Source organism: Aquarana catesbeiana, linkage group LG04 (assembly GCF_042186555.1).
Source record: "Aquarana catesbeiana isolate 2022-GZ linkage group LG04, ASM4218655v1, whole genome shotgun sequence".
NCBI classification, from domain to species: domain Eukaryota; kingdom Metazoa; phylum Chordata; class Amphibia; order Anura; family Ranidae; genus Aquarana; species Aquarana catesbeiana.
Genome location: NC_133327.1, coordinates 319,676,382 through 319,699,316, shown reverse-complemented (window position 1 = coordinate 319,699,316; position 22,935 = coordinate 319,676,382). Strand labels below are relative to the sequence as shown.

At 41.3% G+C, this 22,935-nt stretch overlaps 1 protein-coding gene across 1 annotated transcript in view; it reads right to left on the bottom strand.

Annotated features, from left to right (window-relative positions):
- The window catches only part of LOC141141245 (dynein axonemal heavy chain 5-like), a 334,052-nt gene that overhangs the window by 113,009 nt on the left and 198,108 nt on the right, over positions 1–22,935 (bottom strand). The window contains exons 61-68 of the mRNA XM_073628924.1: positions 18,850–18,950; positions 15,555–15,704; positions 14,258–14,332; positions 12,894–13,064; positions 8,429–8,581; positions 4,880–4,984; positions 4,623–4,789; positions 3,287–3,473 (exon numbers count right to left, since the gene is read on the bottom strand). Coding sequence (XP_073485025.1) covers positions 3,287–3,473; positions 4,623–4,789; positions 4,880–4,984; positions 8,429–8,581; positions 12,894–13,064; positions 14,258–14,332; positions 15,555–15,704; positions 18,850–18,950 — 1,109 coding nt within the window. The remainder of the gene's footprint in view (positions 1–3,286; positions 3,474–4,622; positions 4,790–4,879; positions 4,985–8,428; positions 8,582–12,893; positions 13,065–14,257; positions 14,333–15,554; positions 15,705–18,849; positions 18,951–22,935) is intronic.

Here is a 22,935-nt window from a genome sequence, read left to right as displayed (position 1 = left end):
CCAATAATGTACTAGCCTTTCATAAATGTACTTTATGTTTAGATCATAAGTAATGGACAAATGGATAAATCTACATATCTGTAAAAGCTAACATTATATTCTTAGCCTTTTACCATTTAAAAGTAAGAATTATTTACGAAGGCACTATGCACCAATGTCATGCAGGCTGAATAACTTTAAGCACAGATTTGTTTTTACATTATTTTATTTAATAGCGGTTTAGACATTATTGGCTGTGTGTTGAGCTATTTTGAGGGAACAGCAAATTTACACTGTTATACAAGCTGTACACTCACTACTTTACATTGTAGCAAAGTGTCATTTCAGTGTTGTCACATGAAAAGATACAAAAAAAATTTACAAAAATGTGGGGTGAGGGTGTACTCACTGTTGTGAGATACTGTATATACACACACAAACAAACACACACACACACACACTATATTGCCAAAAGTATTGGAACACCTGCCTTTACACACACATGCACTTTAATGGCATCCCAGTCTTAGTCCATAGGGTTCAATATTGAGTTGGTCCACCCTTTGCAGCTATAACAGCTTCATCTCTTCTGGGAAGGCTGTCCACAAGGTTTAGGAGTGTGTTTATGGGAATGTTTGACCATTCTTCCAGAAGCGCATTTGTGAGGTCAGGCATCCATGTCTTTATGGACCTTGCTTTGTGCACTGGTACGCAATCATGTTGGAACAGGAAGGGGCCATCCCCAAACTGTTCCCACACATGAAATTGTCCGAAATGTCTTGGAATGCTGATGCCTTAAGAGTTCCCTTCACTGGATCTAAGGGGGCAAGCCCAACCCCTAAAAAACCACCCCACATCATAATCCCCCCTCCACCAAATGATTTGGACCAGTGCATAAAGCAAGGTCCATAAAGACACGGATGAGCGAGTTTGAGGTGGAAGAACTTGACTGGCCTGCACAGAGTCCTGACCTCAATAGAACCCCAATAGAACACCTTTGGGATGAATTAGAGCAGAGACTGCGAGCCGGGCCTTCCCATCCAACATCAGTGCCTGACCTCACAAATGCACTTCTGGAAGAATGGTCAAACATTCCCATAGACACGCTCCTAAATCTTGTGGACAGCCTTCCCAGAAGAGTTGAAGCAATTATAGCTGCAAAGGGTGGGCCAACTCAATATTGAACCCTATGGACTAAGACTGGGATGCCATTAAAGTTCATGTGTGTGTAAAGGCAAGCTGAAAATCGCCAACATATTAAGGCCTCTTGCACACAATACTCCAGTTTGAGCATCTATTTTTTTCAGGTGTTTTTTTTGGTATGTACTTGCACGTATTTTTGCACACATGTGCGCAACCTATTCTCGTGCACGCAAATGTGCGCATTGCGAGCACGAGGTGTAAATTACTGACCAAGATGCAGATTTTTCCTTTTTTTTTTTTTTTTTACTGAAGAATACACAGCGCTTGTTTACGCGCCTGTGTGCATAGGCACATTACAATTAATGGGTTGTATTTTAGCTCAATAAAAAAAGAAGCTGTACTGAGCTTTTTCAAGCTGCCTTCAAGCTGCCTAAGTCTACTCTGCGCCTCAAAATAGAGGTAACATAATAACATGTGAAACTTCAAGAGACTAATCATTTGCTAACAATCAAATGAAATTCCTTTCTGTATGGGCAGCTTTACAGGAACATTCAAGTATTTTCGGTAGGAGTCTACAATGAGTCACTTAGCTGTACAAACATTAAAAAGAGAACCACTCAGAAAATCATTAAACAATGACATATTGTATCCACACAGCATAACGTGACCTGTATTTTTGACTAATAAGCTAACTGTAGAAGCCTAGTTGGCCTTTTACCTATGCTGTAATCAGAACCATGAATGCACGCAGCATGCACTGATAATTACTATGGCAACAGAACACATTAATTTCTAGACACAAATCAGTCAATTGTTCCTCTCAGAGAGTCACAGCAACTTCAAAAAGGATGGCAATTAGGGTAATCAAAGTAAATTGCAAACTGCCACTTTTCTGACATGGTTTCAGATGAATAGGGAAAAGACAGTATTTTCCCATTCTATGTCCAGGATGGAACAAAGTGCAAGTATACAGGATCATAATAACGGTATAGTTAGCTAGTCTGTAAACTTTCATATGATTCCATTCTTGAGTCATCATTTAAAGGAACACCAGAAGTGACAAATTGTGCGTTTGAAGGCATAGATAGTGCAAAGCCTACTTGCTCAGTACATCAGATATTCATTCAGGTGTTGCTGTCTTGCTTCAGTCCACCCCACTTCTTTGTTGGTAATTCAGGGATGCTCTGATTACCCACTTGAACACTCCATTACTGGCTCCTAACTGTCTCTCATGTACAGAAAACAGTGTAAAGAAATGTGTGTACTGAGAAGTTTTTTTTACAGCCAACAACAAGATTCAAATTTGCCTTGGAGCCTCGGAAATAGCGGAAATGGCATAGCACAGATATTGTGATTTACACTTCTACTGTCCTCTTACTGACCCTGTGAGGTTGCCTGTGTGTTCTTATTTGAGTTACTGAGAAGGTATATTGACTAAATATTCTGATTTTAGTACAGCTGCAGTGTGCTGGATAAAATTAACAGATCACTGACCAGTTTCACTAGAACTAGAATTTCTTAGAATTGCTCTGTAATGAGCCAGTGCAAACAGCAGTGGATGTGAATATATAGTAACTCCAAATAATCAATGCAAGTTTAATTGAAATAATTTAAATCATTTTCATCAGTATCAGGACCTAGTTTACCTGCTAGTGGCACTGTAGTTCCCTGGGCAGAAGGTTGTACTTTCAGTGTTCACCAGTGGGTGTCTCCCAGCAGCCAGCAGTTTCTAGTAATCAGTCTTCATCTGATGCTGGATGCTGGAATGGTCCTTAAGCCCCTCTTTTGTGGATACACCATGCGTCCATGTTTTGCTGTGCTAAGTCAGATGATGCTACCATTTATCCTGCTCCTGCCTTGCCTCCTGTACCCTGCACCTCACTGCCTTACATCTGCTCCCCTTCATACTGATCCCAGTCCTGATTCTCCCCTTACTTGCATCTCTGGTATTCCCTATGACCTATATGTTGTATATATTCTATATAGTAGTTTGTAGTTAGGTTTCCTGTTAGTTATACATTTTGGTTATATGGTTGTGGTTCACTTGTATTTTTATATTTGCTGTTTGCTGGTGTGTTCTTTTGTTTTAATATTAATACATTTACTTTACTATATTTTTGTTGTTGTTGTGAGATACTTAAGCTCAAGGAAATGATAAACTTACGGTTAACAGAATAGCTGTTGGTTTTCCTTCAACTGCAGAAATCTGGATGGCGGATTTCAGACTACCGATGAAGTTATTGTGTCCAGATGTATCCACTACATGCAGGGGTATGTCAGCAACATAGAGGGCTAGCTTCACTAATGTTGATAGATGAGACCCAACACATCCCACTAACAGTGCATTGCCACTGCAATTACAAAGACATATTAGTAAAAGGCATAATATCCATGCAATCCATTATTGTGTCTAATGTAATAGCAAACTAGTGTTTTTGTCAGCTACAGGTATGTATATTTTTCATCTATGAGCATATGATAAAGAAATGCACAAGTAAAACTGATCAGTAAATCCAGAGATACAAGCAGTTAACAATAAAGGCAATATTGAATTTTTCTGTAAGGGTCAAGCTTGAGCTCCACCCTCACTTTTAAACCTCACTATGTGTCATTAGATCTACCCATCACATTAGAGAACCAATGGGGAAAAGTGTGTATGTTTTTTTTTTTTTTTTTGGGGGGGGGGGGTTTGATGCAGGAAACCAAAATAAGTGTAAGGAGCCATAGTAAGCAGAAGTATCCTCCATCACCTACCAAATTGAACACAATAATGTAAAATAAATTGAAGAACTATAGACAAAACTTTTTTTTAACATTTTGGATAGTGTAAGGGAAGGTTGTAACCCCTGTCAGCTTTTTTTGGCCACCTGTGCCCCATTGGGGAGATTTACCATCACCTTCTGTCCAGTAGCCAAAACAGGAAATGAGAAGAAATCCCTGCAAATTAAAGGAGAAGTACAGCCAAAGCTTGTTTGTAAATCACAGGAGTGCAGTTCGTTCTGCACTCCTGTGACCTGTTTTCAGCAGACAGCGGGCTGAAGTTTTCCTTGAATATGTAACGTGTTGCCTATATTATCTGATTGGAATATTCTCTCTAGTAGCAGTTAGTCACATTCAACTGAACTTACACTGTAATGTCCCCGTGTTTACCTACTCATCCCAGTAGCTTCTTCAGCTCTAATGATAGAAACAACTCTCAGCCTGGGTAACTCCTGGGTATGTTCCTGACAATCATTAGAACTGCAGGAGCTACTTGAATGATTTGGTTGGTAGTGAAACATCTTTGACATTAAAAAACAAGTCTGGCTAAAGCTAGGTATGCCATGACTTGGATAAATTAGAAATGTCATAGACAGATAGATTAATGTTTGCCTTTTAAAACCACCCTCAAAAAAGTACATACTTAGTCAATGCCTCCACTCTTATAAAATAGTCTTGTATGCATACGGGTTTGCCTGCAAAAATGTTATCATGTTTTGGTCTAGTGCAATACAACTCACCCCTTCTCAGAAGACAGTACTCTGTGTATACGAATTATCTGCAATACAGCATTCTGTGATAATTCAAGGTGGAGTTTTTGGTGCCCAAGCTCCTCATTGTAATGTTGTACGGTGGTCTTCAGAAAACTTTGCACATCATCTAGTTTGGTAACAGACTGTAGCAAGACCTGAACCAAAAGACAATTAAAAAGCATCTATTATATGAAGGTATAGTAACATGAATATATAATAATAATGAATTACTGCGTATTTATTACCTTTACACCTTTATTCTCTGTGCTATTCTGATGAGAAAACTTCATTTCTAGAGGAAATGTTGTAAATGTTCTTTGGAGTGAAGACTCTGCAATGTCTGGAAAATACTGACCAAAAAAGAATCTATTAATAAATATACACAAGGTAGAAACAAGATAAAGCTCAGCAGGGGAATGTCTGCGACCATCATTTGAAAACCTTCATGATCTAAAAAATGCATAGACCTACACACACTTTTTTCAGCTATATTTTATATTGACAGATAAGTGAAGATTTCTGAGTGGGAGTAGAATAGACAATTGAGTTTTCCCAAATCCCCTCCCCAAACCAGTGCCCGTATTATCAATTTGCAGTTAGGCAACATGACAGGAGCCAATTCTGATGCAATATGTATACCATTATATGGTAAAGATTTAATATGGGGATGACATTATCACATTACACATTCTACATTATCACAACAAATGCTAGCCCAGCTACACTTATACTTTAATTAAAATGTAGAACATCTTCAATCTACAAAAAGAGCCATCTTCTTAATTGAAACCCTCTCAGGCAGCACATTAGACTTTGGATTTGTCAGCTTTAGTCAAGGATAAAGGGAATGCACCACCTGCTCTAGAAATCCACTATCTGAATACAGCAGGTCATGTCATCAGCTGTCCAGTTACCAAAAAATATAATTTCAATAAATCCAAGCCATTGGAATGGGTCTAGGTCAGTGGGACATCAAGGGTCAAAGGAGGAAGATAACTATTACTGTTTGCTGTTTCAGAACTGAGCAAAAGGACATAAGATACTGCATCACCATTATTTAATGGCGATGCAGTGCCTCATTTCCTTTCCCTTTAGACATTTTCTGATTTTTACTTAGCTGCCTTCAGAAAGGACAGGTGATTATATGTGGGGATGGTAACAGGCACATTTCCTGTCACTTTTTGATGTGCTTTAAAGTGGTTGTTAAGAGTGTTCGTGCTACAATCTCCTCTGTTATAGTAAAAGATGTGCCCCGATGTGTGTTTTTCAAAAATAAGCCTCTTTGTATCATATTTTATAGCACAGCTCCATGCTCAAGTGACTGGCCACCTCTCTCCTCTCTCGATCTGACAGCTACAGCGGGTGGGGCTGAGAATCCCCCTGCTAACGTCAGCCAGTAGGAGTAGAGGAGAGAGGTGGCCAGTCACGTGAGCACGGAGCGGCACTTTAAAATAAGGTATACAGCGGCTTATTTTAAAAAAGTCATACACTGAAGCACATTATTTACTATAACAGAGGATGGTCTGGATTTTGGCTTTGAAGGGATATTTTGCTTTCTTTGAAGAAAGTGAATTACATTATTTCAGTCCAGAAACAGCAAGCAGTAATAGGTATCTTCCTCCTCTGACCTTTGATGTTCCACTGATTTGGACCCATTCCAGTGGCTGTTTCGAGCTTTCTGTCCTTTGGTAAGCAGACAGTTGAAGACATCGCCTGCTGTATATACATACTGTGAAAATTGTATTATTATTATTAATATTATGCCATGCAGGTTGCTTAGTGTTCAAGAAACGCATCCTTGTGCGAATAGCCAGACCCTTGCTTTCGTTAGTGACTCCAGCTCATGTCATTAATGTACAAACATTGGCTATGGTTACACAAAATGATCTTTTATCCAAAGTAGTTCTCTTTATTTAGAATACTTTTCACCAGGCCTCCTCTTTACAGGATAAAGTGACGTGTATAAGCTATGAAAAACACACACCCCCACATTGTTGTCAAACGAAAGTTGGTAATAAATACGGAGCTTGCTCAATGCTCCTACATAGTAACTCAGAGCCCTTTTTGCTTTTGCCCAATGGATAATCAATCACGGTAGCACATTTTGTGAACAGTAATGTAAAAGGGGTTGTATATCTCTTGTGAGTGTGAATGTGGATGTTTTTACAGTGGAAAAACAAAAAGCCTGTTTTTTTTTTTTTGTTTTTTTTTTTTTTACCATAACGTCAGAAAATTACAGTTTATGCATTGGAAAGAGTATATAAGCAAATTAATGTAGGTGATATTGATAAAAATGTATGGGAAGTGGAGATTTGTTGGAGATTTTGCCTTAAAGGGAGAAAAATCCCCTGGCCTTAAAATTTGATTAATTATGCATGTTTCTTATAAAAAAAGCAAACAATATCCCTGGCGCACACCCTGTTGGACTATTCTTCTTTCTTTCCTTTTAACCTTGACTCCTTTTCTTTCCTTTTTCTCTCCTTTCTTTTTTTTTCCTTTTATTTTAACTCCATATTGTGCAACTTTTTTTTGGGCCTTTTGGGCCGTTGGGTGAGTTCTTGGTTAGGATGGTTATGGTGAAAGCATTTTTATGGTTGCACACTGCATTCTCACCTATGAATAATCCTGTTGTCAAAGAACTTTCATGTTTAATTATGTTTAGCTGGATCTTCATGATTCAAGTCAGTATGCAATACAATCGAGATTCTTGAGTTCTCTTACTTAGGGACTCTCATTAAAAATAGCACTGAATTTGAAATTTATGTACAAATTTTGTACATTGTTACTGTATCTGTCTCATAACACTCTAATTTCCTTTTTTTGTATGTCTCACATGCAATGTAACCATCTCATTGTTGACCCAACCTGTTGAATTGAATCTCAATAAAACGCCTTGTAAAAGAAAAAGCAAACAATATTTTTTTCTCACTTTCTTTCACATCTTTCCCCTTTAATTTTTTTAACATAGGTACCTCAATATAAACTAATATAAGGCAAATATAAGGCAATATAAGGCCCACAACTTCCGATCCGACTTTGCCCTGCAACATCGGTCAGACTTTAATGAACAGGATTCTACTTGAGATGAGTGCAACTTGGGTCTGGTATGGATTTTGTTTTTTTTTCAATACATTTGCAGTGCTAACATTGTCACAAGTCGGCGGAACAATTAAGATGCTGATCTGACTTGGATATGAATTCAATGATATTCAATGGGATGAAATTGGACCAAAGTTGGACCAAAGTAGTGCAGGAACCTCTTCCAAAGTTGGACCAGTTAAGATGGCTCTCATTGATTTATACACATCATGCAACATGTGCTCTCAAAGTCGGAGCGTATGTCGCACCAGTGTGATACAGCCTTAAAACTGAAGAGTGCAAAATCTGGGGAAGCTTTGCATGGTACCCAATCAGCCTCTAACTTCAGCTTGTTCAATTAGGCAAAAAATACTGCAAGATGATTGGTTTCTATGCAAAGCTGCACCAGATTTTGCACTCTCCAGTTTTAGTAAATCAACCCTAGTGTGTTAGGACCTGAACAACAAGACTGTTTGAATTACATGACTCTTATTACTAGCTCAGTAAAAGTATTCCGCCTTGTAAAGCTGGTTTGAGGAACTAATTAGAATTTAATTAACCAATCTGATTCTAGTAAAATGCAATCTGATCTGTAAGTATAAGTAACCACTCCTTAGTGAAAAAGTTAACAGTTAAAAAAAATTAACAGGTTCACTCAGTTACCAATAAAGAACGTGAAACATGATAATATGCTTATGATCAATAAAATAACATACCTCTTTAATTTTCTTGGCCATTTCTGAGTCAAACCAGTTGATGTCTGCATGTCGACACAGCCTGTCTCGTATAACACGATGAACTTCATGTTGCCAATATGCTATAACAATACTACGGTCTTCACGATCTTCACTGGACAGCTTTCGAAGAGACTACAACATAGTAAATGTTATGTGTAAAATTATAATGTTATGCATTTCTCATTCTACAGTTTTATTTGATATGTAATGGTGCAAAGCCTTCTTTCTCTTGGTAAACGAAACAGCAAATCATTTATGATTAAAAATTATCAAAACTGTCAGATCATTCTGTTCTATACAGTCTTACCAATGCATAATAGGTGTAGTGGCATCCCCGACCTCCAAAGGCCTAATGGTGACCTCCAGAGTCAGGGAGAGCTGACATCCTTCCTTGTAATGTGGGTTATTAGGCACGGTTGGTGTATTGCAAGTTGAATGATTGGGTGCCAGTCACTTTTTGTAATGCAAGACTTAGAGATTTATTTTCTCTTAACAGAACTGGTGGAGAGAGGGTTAGGGCCAGGACACCCTTAGGCAGATGCAATATTAATTGGCAGACTCCAAGACAAAAATAATAGGCAGACAGCTATACAGGTAGAAGGCCTTTAAGCTGGATGCAGCAACTGTATTTGTAGAACTGTTGTCTCCTATGGCAACTGAACTTTGAACAGTCAATAGAGATCCATACACGTAACTCACAGTAACCCATTATAGATCTTCTCTCACATCTCACAGTATCCTACTGTAGATCTTCACTCACTGAGCTCCCAGTTTCTCACTAGACTTCAAGATCCCAGACATTACTGGTTCCCTTGAGCTCCTCCACAGTTAAATCCACTGTATATTCCTCAAGCGTCACCCCTGCTAACCTGCTCGATCCTTGGCACTCTGCTGAAGCTTTCCCACTTCTTCACCGTCCCTGACTAGTGAATAAGGCTGCTCTGGTACTTCTTCAGACTTCCATAACTGGCCTCTGATAACAGGAATGGTTGTCTCTTAATGGCGACTGTGTCTCCTTTATCTCTGACATTGATACTCATTTGCCTCTGGTAACAGGAGTGGTCGTCCCATGTGGCAATGGCTTCTCCCTCACCCCTGGCAATGATGCGGTTCCCCATCCAATGGAACCTCTGCAACTTGGTTAGGCTTCCGGCCGAAAGCCCCAACCCTGCGCTGCTTCTCTCAAACCTGGATAGGCCTCAGACAGCCTAGCAGCCAGGCGCTCCCTGGATAGACCTCAGGCTTCTGGCCTAGCAACCCGGATCCTTGTGACACACGTCCACCCAGACAGTCTTCCAGATGGCACAGAACCCCCGATCACCTGACTCCTCCCGAATAAATAGGCTCTCCCAGCAGGCCAAGGGACTAAAGAAACCCCTGCCAATTGGCTGAGACAACCCATCCACCCCTAGTCTGGATTTAATATGCCCTTATCATTCTAATGCCATGGCGACAATGCCACCTAGTGACAAAAGAGAGAGGTAAATCCAGAGTTAGGGAAAAGTCAGGGAATCCCCCCCTAACAATTAGCCAGGCTAGTTACCACCTAGCAAACTAAATTTGTTAGCAACCTTGCCTATAACCAGGGTGCTACATAGGTTTAGGCTACAAATACTGGTAAAGAAAGTAAAGTAAAGTACTAATACCACATATCAGAACAGTGATATAACACAGCAAGGTTTAACCTCCCTGGTGGTATGATTATGTCAGATTTTTGCGTCTCAAAGGGGTAAATTGTTATGCATGGAAATTTGGCGTTTTATATTGTAGGCCTGTAATTCTGAGAAATAACTCACTTAAATCTGTCTAAACAAGAGTCTAGTAGACATCCCATGTATGAGAAAGTTTGAAACATGACAATCATAAATTATAATATAATAAATAACTATAAATAATTATAATAAAATAATAATCTAATAATAATAAAATTTATTAAATAATGTAATCAAATCAAAAACACTAAAATTTGCTCAGTTGCAGAATTTTTGCTGTCATTACTTTCAGTGTTGGATGAAGAACATCCCCACGAATCACTATCGCTCAATTCTGCAAGCGATTCTAATTCACTATTGCTATTTTCTAGCTGGTCTAAAACCACTAAAACCACGTAAAGGGATGCTTTTTGGTTGCTATGGACATTCTCAAGTTACCAGGCAGAAAGAACAGTATTTATAATATAAAACTACATGCAGGGCACTGGACAAAGCACTAGGGACAAAAGGGAGGTGAAACGATTTAATACAGTAATATAATCTATAAGATTACATAGTACTGTATGTGTTTTGTTTTTTAACTTTTTAAATTTGCCACCGGGCTCTGTCCCTGTGCGTTGCGACGCTCGCAGGGAACGGAGCCCGGCACATTGATAGATCAAGCTGAGTACACAGCCCATGGACACAGTGGGAGGACATCGCAGGATTCTGGGGACAAGGTAAGTAACTTTCCCAGGATACTGTGATGCAATCCTGAGTGTGGCTTGGGGTTAGCACCTTTGGTAATGAAAATTCACCCCGAGCCACACTCGGGATTACCGCTAGGAAGGTTCAAGCAGTATTAAACCCAAAAAACAAAAAAATGTATTAAGCTGCAGCTTACTAATCCTTAGATGTGGTGACTGCATTAACTTTCTTTTTTTTTTTTTCCTTTTATTTTCACCTGGTGATCCATCCAGTAAGTCTGTTATTTTTCAACATACTTTAATAGAACAAGCTGTCCAGACAAAGTAGCAGTTAGAGGTATGTGACAAGTCATTAAACATTTGACAGGGGTGCTTACAATGATCAAATTGTATTCATTCATGTAAGGCCTTTATCCCAGAAGGAAAACAACTGTTACTGTTGGCGCTCTCTCTGGTGGTGCTGGGAAGTGTGGCGCTCTCTCTTGTGCCGCTGGGCAGTGTGGAGCTCTCTTTGGTGGTGCTGGGCAGTGTGGCGCTCTCTCTGGTGGCGCTGGGCAGTGTGGCGCTCTCTCTGGCGGCGCTGGGCAGTGTGGCGCTCTCTCTGGTGGTGCTGGGCAGTGTGGCGCTCTCTCTGGTGGCGCTGGGCAGTGTGGCTCTTTCTTTGGCTTCCCCAGTATAGTCCTCTTTCTTTTTCCTGTCTCCTGTAGTTGCTACAGTGTAGCACTCACTCCCTCAGCTTTGTTCTCTCTCTTCCCCCAGCAGAGTGCATGCTGGGGGATGTAGCTTGCTCCCTGTGAAGAACAATCGGGCTGCCAATCTTCCAGGACTACATGTCCCATGATGTTCCCATAGTTTCTTCTGATTGGCTCCGCTGCTGCGAGTGCTCTTTAGCTGAGCATCCGCCTGCTGTCACCGCTTTACTTATGGGGGGGCTCAACAGCACCCACTACATCTGCTTCCTTGTTGATGTCACCCCTCTGGAGGGTGTCACCCGGGTGTGGTCAACCCCCCCCCACCCCCATAGCAACGCCACTGACCGATCCCTGTGCCAACAGAAGCTGTGTTGGTGCTGCAATCTCACTTGCTGCTCTATTTCTACAAATGTTTCAGTTCATAGTTTTGAGACAAACCATTTAACACTGATCAGTGTTTACAATGATCAGCTTTTATTTATTCATGCAAAACCTTTTTCCCAAAAAGAAAAAAAAAACGTTGCTGTAACTACTTGTGTAGCTGCAGTGTGACTTATTTAAATCTGCTAGCTAGTTAAATCTGCTGGTATATCTAATGCCGCGTACACACGAGCGGACTTTCCGACAGAAAAGGTCAGACGGAACGAATCCATCGGACATTCCGATCATGTGTTGGTTTCATCGGACCTTTTCTGTCGAAAAATCTGACGGACCTTAGAAATAGAACATGTTTCAAATCTTTCCGACCGACTAGATTCCTATCGAAAAAAAGTTCTTCTGTATGCTAGTCCAACGGACCGAAAGGGCAGCTATTGGCTACTAGCTATTGAACTTCCTTTCTAGTCCGGTCGTACATCATCACGTTCAAAACTATCGGACTTTGGTGGGATCGTGTGTAGGCAAGTCGGTTTAGTTGGAACTCCATTGAAAAGTCCTTCGGAGTTCAGTCCGATAAGAAGTCCGGTCGTGTGTATGCGGCATAACACTTCCCTCCTCCCAGACGAACAATGCTGCAGTCCAAAGGAGCCCCCGTGCTCCAGAGTGTAGGCACTCTAATACAGGAGGTGTATTACTGGCCAGGTCACCAGGGAAAAATAGAGGGAAAAAAGCCCCAAAAAAGAAAACAAATGCAGCCACCACAGGATTGTTAAACTGCAATATATAACATTTTTGGCTTTGGGTTTAACACCACTTTAACCTATCACAGTATGACAACTTTATGAACTGAACACAGATAATATCAGACACATTTATGTCAATATCTTTTACATGGACATTTTCCTTCTTAACTTTGGCTGTTGACTTGACAATAAATAACAGAATAGATTCCAAATACAAATGAACTAAATTTTACCTGGAATACTTTGGTGATCTCCCGTAACGAGAACCGGTAGTGTTGTCGGCCTGGTGTAGAAGATGGTACTAACACTTTCTTCACAGACTCCAAAAGGTGGCATGAAGCATTGACCAGGGATAGCTGAATGTCTTCTTGTAAGGATAAGCCATCCTTGTCACCCATATTTGCCTGCATTGAGAACACCAATTATGTGCTTTATATCATCGCAAGCCTTATTACCCCAGAATGCAGGAAGGCAATAAAATACATTTAGTTCTCATGATCATTAAGTAAGCCTCATTATTTATTTGTCAGATGCCAAAGTTTATTCTACCCACAGAGGCCTGGCATTTGACAATTAAATGTAAAGGTCTTCGAGTCGGTGGGATAGGGTGCATTGAGAGAAGTTGATGTAATGAATGCAGCCTGTACTTAGGGTCAGTGAAGCCCTACCTGGGCAGAAATATAGATTTGAAGACTTGCATGCACCACACAGTGTCTGAGCTATACCACTATTATTACCAAAGGCTCTTATCAGGGGCAGACTGACAACTCATGGGGCCCCCGGGCAATAGGAGATTATGGGGCCCCCAGGCAATCAGAGATTATGGGGCCACATAGTATACACACACACAGTATACACATACATGTACACACAGTATACACAGACATGTTTCTATTGCCTGTCCCTGGTCCATACTGTCTATTGGCTGTCCCTGGTCCATACTGTCCCTGGTTTTACTGAGGCTGGCAACCCTGATGGCCCAGGGCCCTCGGGCAGTGCCCGAGTGGCTCAATGGTCAGTCCGCCCCTGGCTCTTATTATACCAGGTCAGTTTTACTTTAAAGTGATTGTAAACCTCAGACATGAAATATGAACAAAGCATATTCTCCTGTACTGTGTATTTGCCTCTACCCATAGCACTGAATGTGATTTCTCTCTGCTGCCTCATTCCTCTGCTATCAGCATGAGTCATTTCTGAAAGGTTTTCCTGACACCAAGAGATAAAAAGGTGATGGGGGGAGGAGAGCTCCAGAACACAGTCTGTGACTAATATCCTTATCTGTGTATGTTCTCTGTATACTGTGAGGAGGGTCCCTTCCCTCCAATCAGGGCTCAGAGCTGTCCTCACTGAGATTTTCACTGTCAGACTTCAGATCTCTGCCCCCAACTTTTCAGAGCTGAGAGATTCTGTGTAAATTCTGGACTTTGAATAGATGTAGAGAGCAGATCGCTGCAGATAAATGGGTACAACTTATGTAGGGGGCTTTGTTTCATTTTTGTGTATCACCTGATGCTAGTCACTTCACTGGGTGAAGGGTTTTCAACCACTTTAATGTCTTTCCTTCAATCCAACAAGCTACATTATCAATGACACTTACTTCCAGTATAGAGAAAATTACTTGTCGAAGCTGGGAACCCCCAATATCCGGAAGATGAAATATGGAAAAGTGACGCTGATGAGAAAATAGACATAAATTAATGTAAATCTTTAGAAAATGTCCTGTAGGAATATATATAAAAAAAACAATGAAAAGAGACTAGTTTTATTCCCTTTGTGCCACTTTCTGCTGTGGCTATACAGTTTGCCAACTTCCTACCCGTAGGTCATCATATGACATCATTCAGATATCTTTTTTTTTATCTAGCGATTCCCTGCAAAGTAAAAACAATCATGGCGGCTGTCTAGCTGCTTGATTGCTTTTATAGGCGGTTTACCATAGAGCTGGTTGTGGACCAGATGGTCCCCGACCATCTCTATGACCCTCGGAGGCCAGAAGCGATGCCATGGCAGCTGTAAACACTGCCATTTTTTTTGCTGGAAAGCCTGAGATCGATTTTTTTTTTTTTTTATCTCAGGCTTTCCAGCATAGAGGAGAAATCTGGGGACTTATAGATCCCAGATCTCTCGGTAAAGAGGACCTGTCATGACCTATTCTTATTACAAGGAATGTTTACATTCCTTGTAATAGGAATAAAAGTTATAAAAAAAAAAAAAAATTAAAGGGAAAAATATAAAAAAAATAAAAATAAAACAAACAATAAAAAAAAACACACATTTTAAAGTGCCCCAATCCCCCCATGCTCGCACGCAAAAGCGAACGCATACTTAGGTCATGCCCCCATATGTAAATGACACTCAAACCACACATGTGAGGTATCGCCGTGAACGTTAGAGCAAAAGCAATAATTCTAGCACTAGACTTTCTCTGTAGCTCTAAACCGGTAACCTATAAAAAGTTTTAAGCGTAGCCTATGGAGATTTTTAAGTACCGAAGTTTGTCACCATTCCACGAGTGTATTTGAAAAAGTGCTGCCCAAATACCGTGTGACTTAAAAAATTTAATTGACTGCCATTTTATTCCCTAGGATCTCTGTTAAAAAATATATATACTGGTAATGTTCTTTTCACTAGGTTCTTTTAACAAAAAAATTATCATTTTTTTTATGTAGGAGAGGAATGCCAGAATTGGCCCGGTAAGGAAGTGGTTCTATTCTGAAGTTTTTTTAATATTATGTTTTCTACTTTTTACATATTCTAAGGATTATTTGCTTTGTACTTAAGATAAAGTGGAAAAAATATTAAAAATGCTGTTTTACTTTAGCACATTAAACAGTGAATAATATCCATTTATAGATAAAAGGAATCGGATACATCAGTGTTATAACTCAAACTACCAATAGCCGCTGTGCCGCTGTTTTCTGTGTGTTGTTGGCATACTGGGGTAGGGCCATCACAGCTCTGACAAGGAATCCTTCTAGCATTTGCCACTCAAAAGGTTTGTTCAGTCTCACCAAAATGTTATCATCAAGAATCATTCTTAGCAGCTGGATGAGAATATAAGACGACAATTAGCAACATATCAGGAACAATATCTGTTACTATTCGAAAGCTTACAGTATCACATTTTCACAAAATATATTTCTTCAATTATATTATAATTTACTTATAAGGGTTTTCTATCATTTTGAAAGCTACATTGGTGGTAAGTAGATGATAGATTGTGATATAGTACTTTGTACAGTTGCTACTTCACCTGGGAGATGGCGGGATGCACATGTACCAGTATGGTTGCCAATGGCACCTGTGGCAAGCAACACTTTGCATGATATCGGTGGTCATAGGCATTATTATATATTGGGTGGCAGCACCACATCTCAGGGACACATACAGGTTAGTGACTAGTAATTAGGGATGAGACGAACACCCCCCGGTTCGGTTCGCACCAGAACTTGCGAACAGGCAAAAAATTTGTGCGGACACCATTAAAGTCTATGGGACACAAACATGAAAAATCAAAAGTGCTCATTTTAAAGGCTTATATGCAAGTTATTGTCATAAAAAGTGTTTGGGGACCCGGGTCCTGCCCCAGGGGATATGCATCAATGCAAAAAAAAGTTTCAAAAACTAAAGTTTTTTCAGGAGCAGTGATTTTAATAATGCTTAAAGTGAAATAATAAAAATTAAATATTTAAATATCATGCCTGGGGGTGTCCTTAGTCTGCCTGTAAAGTAGCGCATCTTTCCCGTGTTTAGAACAGTACCGCAACAAAATGAAATTTCTAAAGGAAAAAATTTAATTTTAAACTGCTCGCAGCTTTAATATATTGTCATATCCCGGCAATATAGATAAAAATCATTTTAAAAAATGGCATGGGTTCCCCCCCAGTCCATTACCAGGACCTTCGAGTCTGGTATGAATATTAAGTCTAACCCTGCACCAAAATTAAAAAAAAAAAATTGTGTAGGGGTCCTCCCAAAATCCATACAAGGCACTTCAGGTCTGGTATGGATATTAATGGAAACCCTGCATCAAAATTTAAAAAAAAATGGCATGGGGATCCCCCCCAAAATCCATACCAGGCCCTTCAGGTCTGGTATGGATTTTAAGGGGAACCCTGAGCCAAAATTTAAAAAAATGGCGTGTAGTCCCCCCCAAAATCCATACCAGACCCTTATCAGAGCATGCAACCTGGAAGGCCGCAGGAAAAGGGGGGATAAGAAAGCATCCCCACCTCCTGAACCGTACCAGGCCACATGCCCTTAACATGGGGAGGGTGTTTTGGCCCCCCCCAAAACACCTTGTCCCCATGTTGATGGGGACAAGGGCCTCTTCCCCACAACCCTTGCCCGGTGGTTGTGGGGGTCTGCGACGGGGGGCTTATCAGAATCTGGAAGCCCCCTTTAACAAGGGGACCCCCAGATCCCAGCCCCCCATGTGAATGGGTATTGGGTACATTGTACCCCTACTCATTAACCAAAAAAAGTGTAAAAATGACAGTAGCCAGTTTGGGATGATTCCTTTATTGAAAAAAAAAAAATGTCCCGCGATGTCCATTCATCTTCAATCACAGCACCAATGACCCGAGAAAAAAAAAAACGGAAAAACTCTGCCTTGATGGGAGGCTCCCGCTGACTGCAGCCTTTTTGCATTGACAGCTGTTATATACCTGAGGGCGGGGTCACCGGTGACGTAAACGAGTGACCCCGTCCCCTCTGACATTATGTGATGTCACATTACGTCACAAGGGGGCGGGGTCACCCGCTTACATCACCAGGTGGCCCCACCCTCAACTCAGCTCAGGGGACATCGCGGGACTTTTTTTTTTTTTCAATAAAGGAATTGTCCCAAACTGGCTACTGTAATTGTTAGTTTTTTTTACACTTATTTGGTGAATGAGTAGGGGTACAATGTACCCGATACCCATTCACATGGGGGGCCAGGATCTGGGGGCCCCTTCTTGAAGGGGGCTTCCAGATTCCAATAATCCCCCTGCCCGAAGACCCCCCCACAACCACCGGGAAAGGGTTGTGGGTTAGAGGCCCTTGTCTCCATCAACATGGGGACAAGGTGTTTTGGGGGGACCCCAAAACACTCTCCAAATGTTGAGGGCATGTGGCCTGGTACAGTTCAGGAGAGGGGGCACTCTCTCACCCCCCCTTTTCCTGCAGCCTGCCAGGTTGTGTGCTCAGATAAGGGTCTGGTATGGATCTTGGGGGGACCCCCTAGTCATTTTTTTATTTAAGGTTCCCCTTAAAATCCATACCAGACCTGAAGGGCCTGGTATAAATTTTGGGGGGAGACCCCCGCGACATTTAAAAAAAAAATTTGGCACGGGGTTCCCCTTTAATATCCATACCAGACCTGAAGGGCCTGGTATAGATTTTAGGGGGGACTGCCACGCAATTTTTTTTTTAAATCTTGGCGCAGGGTTCCGCTTAATATCCAGACCAGACCCAAAGGGCCTGCTAATGGACTGGGGGGGGAACTCACGCCATTTTTTTTTCAATCATTTTTATGTATATTGCCTGGATCGGGCAATACAATACAGCCGCAAGCAGTTTTAAATGATTTTTTCCTTTACAAATGTAATTTTTCTGCTCTCATTCAATGTATGCCTAACATAGTGTGGGGCGTGGACTCCTGCCTTTGGCCGATCATGGCTCTCACAGCAGAGCACGCTGTGATTGGCCAAAGCATGCAGGTCAGGTGTATGCTTTGGCCAATCAGCAGCCATCAATCCACTGCGATCTCGCAGTGCATTGACGATCTCGCCGTTCATTATGGGGCGTCCCGCGGGCACTCCAATTTCCCATAATGTTCTAAATTCAGCTTACGTTCGAAACGAACATCGGGCTCATCCCTACTAGTAGTAAAGGGACCTAAAGATAACAGCCATGGAGCTTACACTCCAAGACAAGGAAGCAATTGCAGATGCTAAATTTATATTCTTAAAGTTCCTATTTAAATCAAGTTGTAAATGAGAATGAATGAGCAATAAATAATGAATATCGAACATTGGATATTGTTAGCCTTCTCAAGTAAATGAAGTTTATAGACAAATGTTTAAATTTCCATTGTTTTAACATACTAGTAATGATATACTACTAAACTGCTAATAATAATTATAATCACAGTCACAAAGCCACCAGGCTATTGATAATATCAATTTTTAAATTTAAATACTGTACCTCATTACAGGATTGCACCCCATTGTCATCAGGTGTAGGGACATTAAGATCATCAATGAATAGATGCAATGTTTTCCCATCTCTTGCACCATATATGAAACCTGAAAACATAAAATATTACATTTCACATTGAAGTGTTGAGGTGTTACTATTTTTTCTTTAAAACAAGTAGAATATTATAGATTATTGTGGTAGTATGTTATAGTGTATAAATATATATATAGTATCTCACAAAAGTGACAAAAGTGAATACACCTCTCACATTTTTGTAATAATTTTATTATATCTTTTCATGCGACAACACAGAAGAAATGACACTTTGCTACAATGTAAAGTAGTGAGCGTACAGCTTGTAAATTTACAGCTTGTAAATTTAAATGTAAACAGTGTAAATTTGCTGTCCCCTCAAAATAACTCAACACACAGACATTAACCACTTACAGACCAGAAGATTTTCCCCCTTAATGACGAGGCCATTTTTTGCGATACGGCAGTGCGTCGCTTTAACTGATATTTTCGCGGTCATACAACTTTGTACCCAAAAAAATGTCTTCATCAGTTTAGGCCAATATGTATTCTTCTACATATTTTTAGTTAAAAAAAAACATAAATAGGGGATAGATTTATGGCATTTTTAATTTTTTTTTTTTTTTTACTAGTAATGGCAGCGATCTGCGATTTTTAGTGGGACTGCAACATTGCAAAAGATAGATTGGACACTTTTGACACTTTTTTGGGACCATTGACATTTATACAGCGATCAGTGAGTGCTATAAAAATGCACTGATTACTGTGTGAAAGTCAATGGCAGAAAAGGAGTTAACACTAGGGAGCGATCAAGGGGTTAAATGTGTTCCCTGGGAGGTGTTTCTAACTGTGGGGGGATGGAACTGACTGGAGGAGGAGAGAGATTGCTGTTCCTAATCACTAGGTACAGCAGATCTCTCTCTCCTCCTCTGTCAGAACGGGGATCTGTCTGTTACATTGACAAATCCCCATTCTGGCTCTCTTTCCTATGATCGCAGGTGGCTGGCGGACATCATGGCCACGCGCAACGGGAACCCCGCTGTGCAGCCGACACGTGCCTACTGTGGCTCTTAAAGGAGCCGACGTACACCTACGGCGATTCGCGGGAAAGAGCCAACCTGCCGCAGTATAATGATGGCGGCTGGTGGGCAAGCGGTTAATGTCTAAACCACTGGCAACAAAAGTGAGTACACCCCTAAGTGAAAATGTCCAAATTAGGCCCAATTAGCCATTTTTCCCTCCCTGGTGTCATGTGACTCGTTAGTGTTACAAGGTCTCAGTTGTGAATGGGGAGCAGATGTGTTAAATTTGGTGCTTTTGCTCTCACTCTCTCATACTGGTCACTGGAAGGGCAACATGGCACCTCATGGCAAAGAACTCTCTGAGGATATGAAAAATAGGATTTTTATAACAGCTTACCTGTAAAATCCTTTTCTTGGAGTACATCATGGGACACAGAGCCACAGTAATTACTGTACGGGTTATATGGCACCTTCAGGTGATGGACACTGGCACACCCTAGACAGGAAGTTCAATTCCCCATATAACCCCTCACCTTACCAGGAGTACCTCAGTTTTGTAGCAAAGCAATACACGTGTAACCAGAAAGAGGGGAGGGACCTCTGTGTCCCGTGATGTACTCCAAGAAAAGGATTTTACAGGTAAGCTATTTTCTTTATTGTAAACCATGGGACACAGAGCCACAGTAATTACTGTATGGGATGTCCCAGAGCAATGCTATCTGAGTGGAGCGGACACCAAAAAAAGTAGGGTGCAATCAGAACTGAGGACCTATACTGCTGCCTGCAGCACATTGTGCCCAAAGGTGATATCCTCATGCCTTCTTACATCCACCTGATAGAATCTGGTGAATGTATGGACTGAAGACCAAGTTGCGACCTTGCAGATTTGAGCCATGAAGGCTTGGTGATGCACTGCCCACGAAGCACTAACAGCCCTGGTGGAGTGTGCTTTGATTTGAAAAGGTGGAACTTTCCTCTTCAAACCATAAGCTTGAATAATTACTTGCCGAATCCATTTGGCAATAGTGGATTTTGACGCTGCCTGTCCTTTCCTAGGACCTTCAGGCAACACAAACAAAACATCTGTTTTCCGAATCTGAGCAGTCGCCTTCAAATAGATTTTGAGTGCTCTCACTACATCCAAAGAATGTAGTGACTTTTCTTTCATAGAACAGGGTTCTGGAAAAAATGAAGGTAGAACAATATCCTGTTTTAGATGAAAACCTGAAACCACCTTTGGCAGAAAGCTAGGATGAGGACGCAGTACTACTCTATTCTTGTGAATGATTAAATATGGCTCTTTACAAGAAAGAGCCGTCAACTCTGATACCCTTCTTGCAGAAGAAATGGCTACCAGAAAAACTAGCTTCCTTGTCAAAAGGACCAAGGGAATATGTTGTATCAGCTCAAAAGGCTGTTTCTGTAATGCAGACAGAACTAAATTCAAGTCCCAAAGGTTCAGAGGTGATCTAACCGGTGGTTTAAGCTGCGTTACCCCCTGTATAAAGCTTCAGGCCAAAGAGTGCGAAGCAAGCGGATGTTGAAACAATACCGATAAGGCCAAGACCTGGCCCTTGATAGTACTCCAGGCCAGTTTCATCTCTAACCCCATTTGCAGAAAGGCAAGAATTCTACCCATTACATACTTTCTGGGATGCCAACCCCTGGATTCACACTAGGAAACATATGCCTTCCAAACTTTATAATAAATTACTCTGGAAGCTGTCTTCCTTGCATTAATCAAGGTAGATATCACTGAGCCTGAAAGCCCACGATTCTTCAGAATGTGGTCTTTCAATAGCCAAACCGTTAAATTTAGCATTTGTAAAGTAGGATGGAACACTGGTCCCTGCCATAGCAGGTCTGGACGTGGTGGTAGGGGCCATGGGGCCCCTACCACCATCTTTACTATTTCTGCATACCAAGATCTTCTGGGCCACGCTGGGGCCACAAGAACTACCAATTTCCTTTCCTGCTTGATCCTGCGAAGAAGTCTAAGTAGCAGCAGAATAGGAGGGAATGCATAAATCAGTGAGAACTGATCCCATGTGGTCACCAACGCATCTGTTCCGCATGCGAGTGGATCTCTTGTTCTTGACACAAAGTTGTCACTTTGTTGTTGAACCTGGACGCAACAGATCCACGTCTGGGATCCCCCATCGTTGGCATATAGCCAGGAAGATGTTGGGGTGAAGGGACCATTCCCCCCCGGAACAACTGCTGGCGACTTCAGTAGTCTGCCTGCCAGTTTTCTATCCCTGGAATGAAGATTGCCGATATGCACAGCACATGCTTTTCTGCCCAGGTTAGGATATGGGTTACCTCTCCCTGGGCTGCCTGACTTCTGGTGCCCCCTTGGTGATTGATATAAGCCACTGATGTGGCATTGTCAGACTGAATCTTGCCTAGAATGTTGATGGGCAAGGTCCTTTCGGTTATGGACCATTTCCCCAGTCCTCTTCCAGCACTGCTCCCCAACCCGAAAGGCTGGCATCTGTTGTTACCACCTTCCAGGTAACTGGTAAGAAGGATTTCCCCTTCTGCAGATTCTCGGATATCCTCCACCAACTTAGGCTCTGGCGCAATTTTGGCGACAAACGCATCGGAAAATGTAGTGCTTGGACCTTCTTGTTCCAGGCAGACAGGATACTGTTTTGCAGCAGTCTCAAATGAAACTGAGCATAGGGAACTGCTTCGAATGAAGCCACCATCTTCCCCAACAACCTCATACAAAGGTGAATAGAAGGACCCTTCTTAGCCCTGACCACCTGAACCAGCTCCTTTATGGTGCTGATCTTTGCCTGGGGTAAAAACACCCTCTTCTGGGCTGTATATATAACCAGACCCAAGTACTATAATCTTCTTACTGGCTTTAAAGAAGATTTCTCTAGGTTGAGGACCCAACCTAGGTATTCCAGGTAGTTGACTGTGGTGACCATGCTTTGGTCCAAGCGGGCTACCGACTGGTCTATGAAAAGCAGGTCGTCTAGGTATGCTATTATCGTTACACCTTGAGTCCTTAATCTGGCCAGAGGAA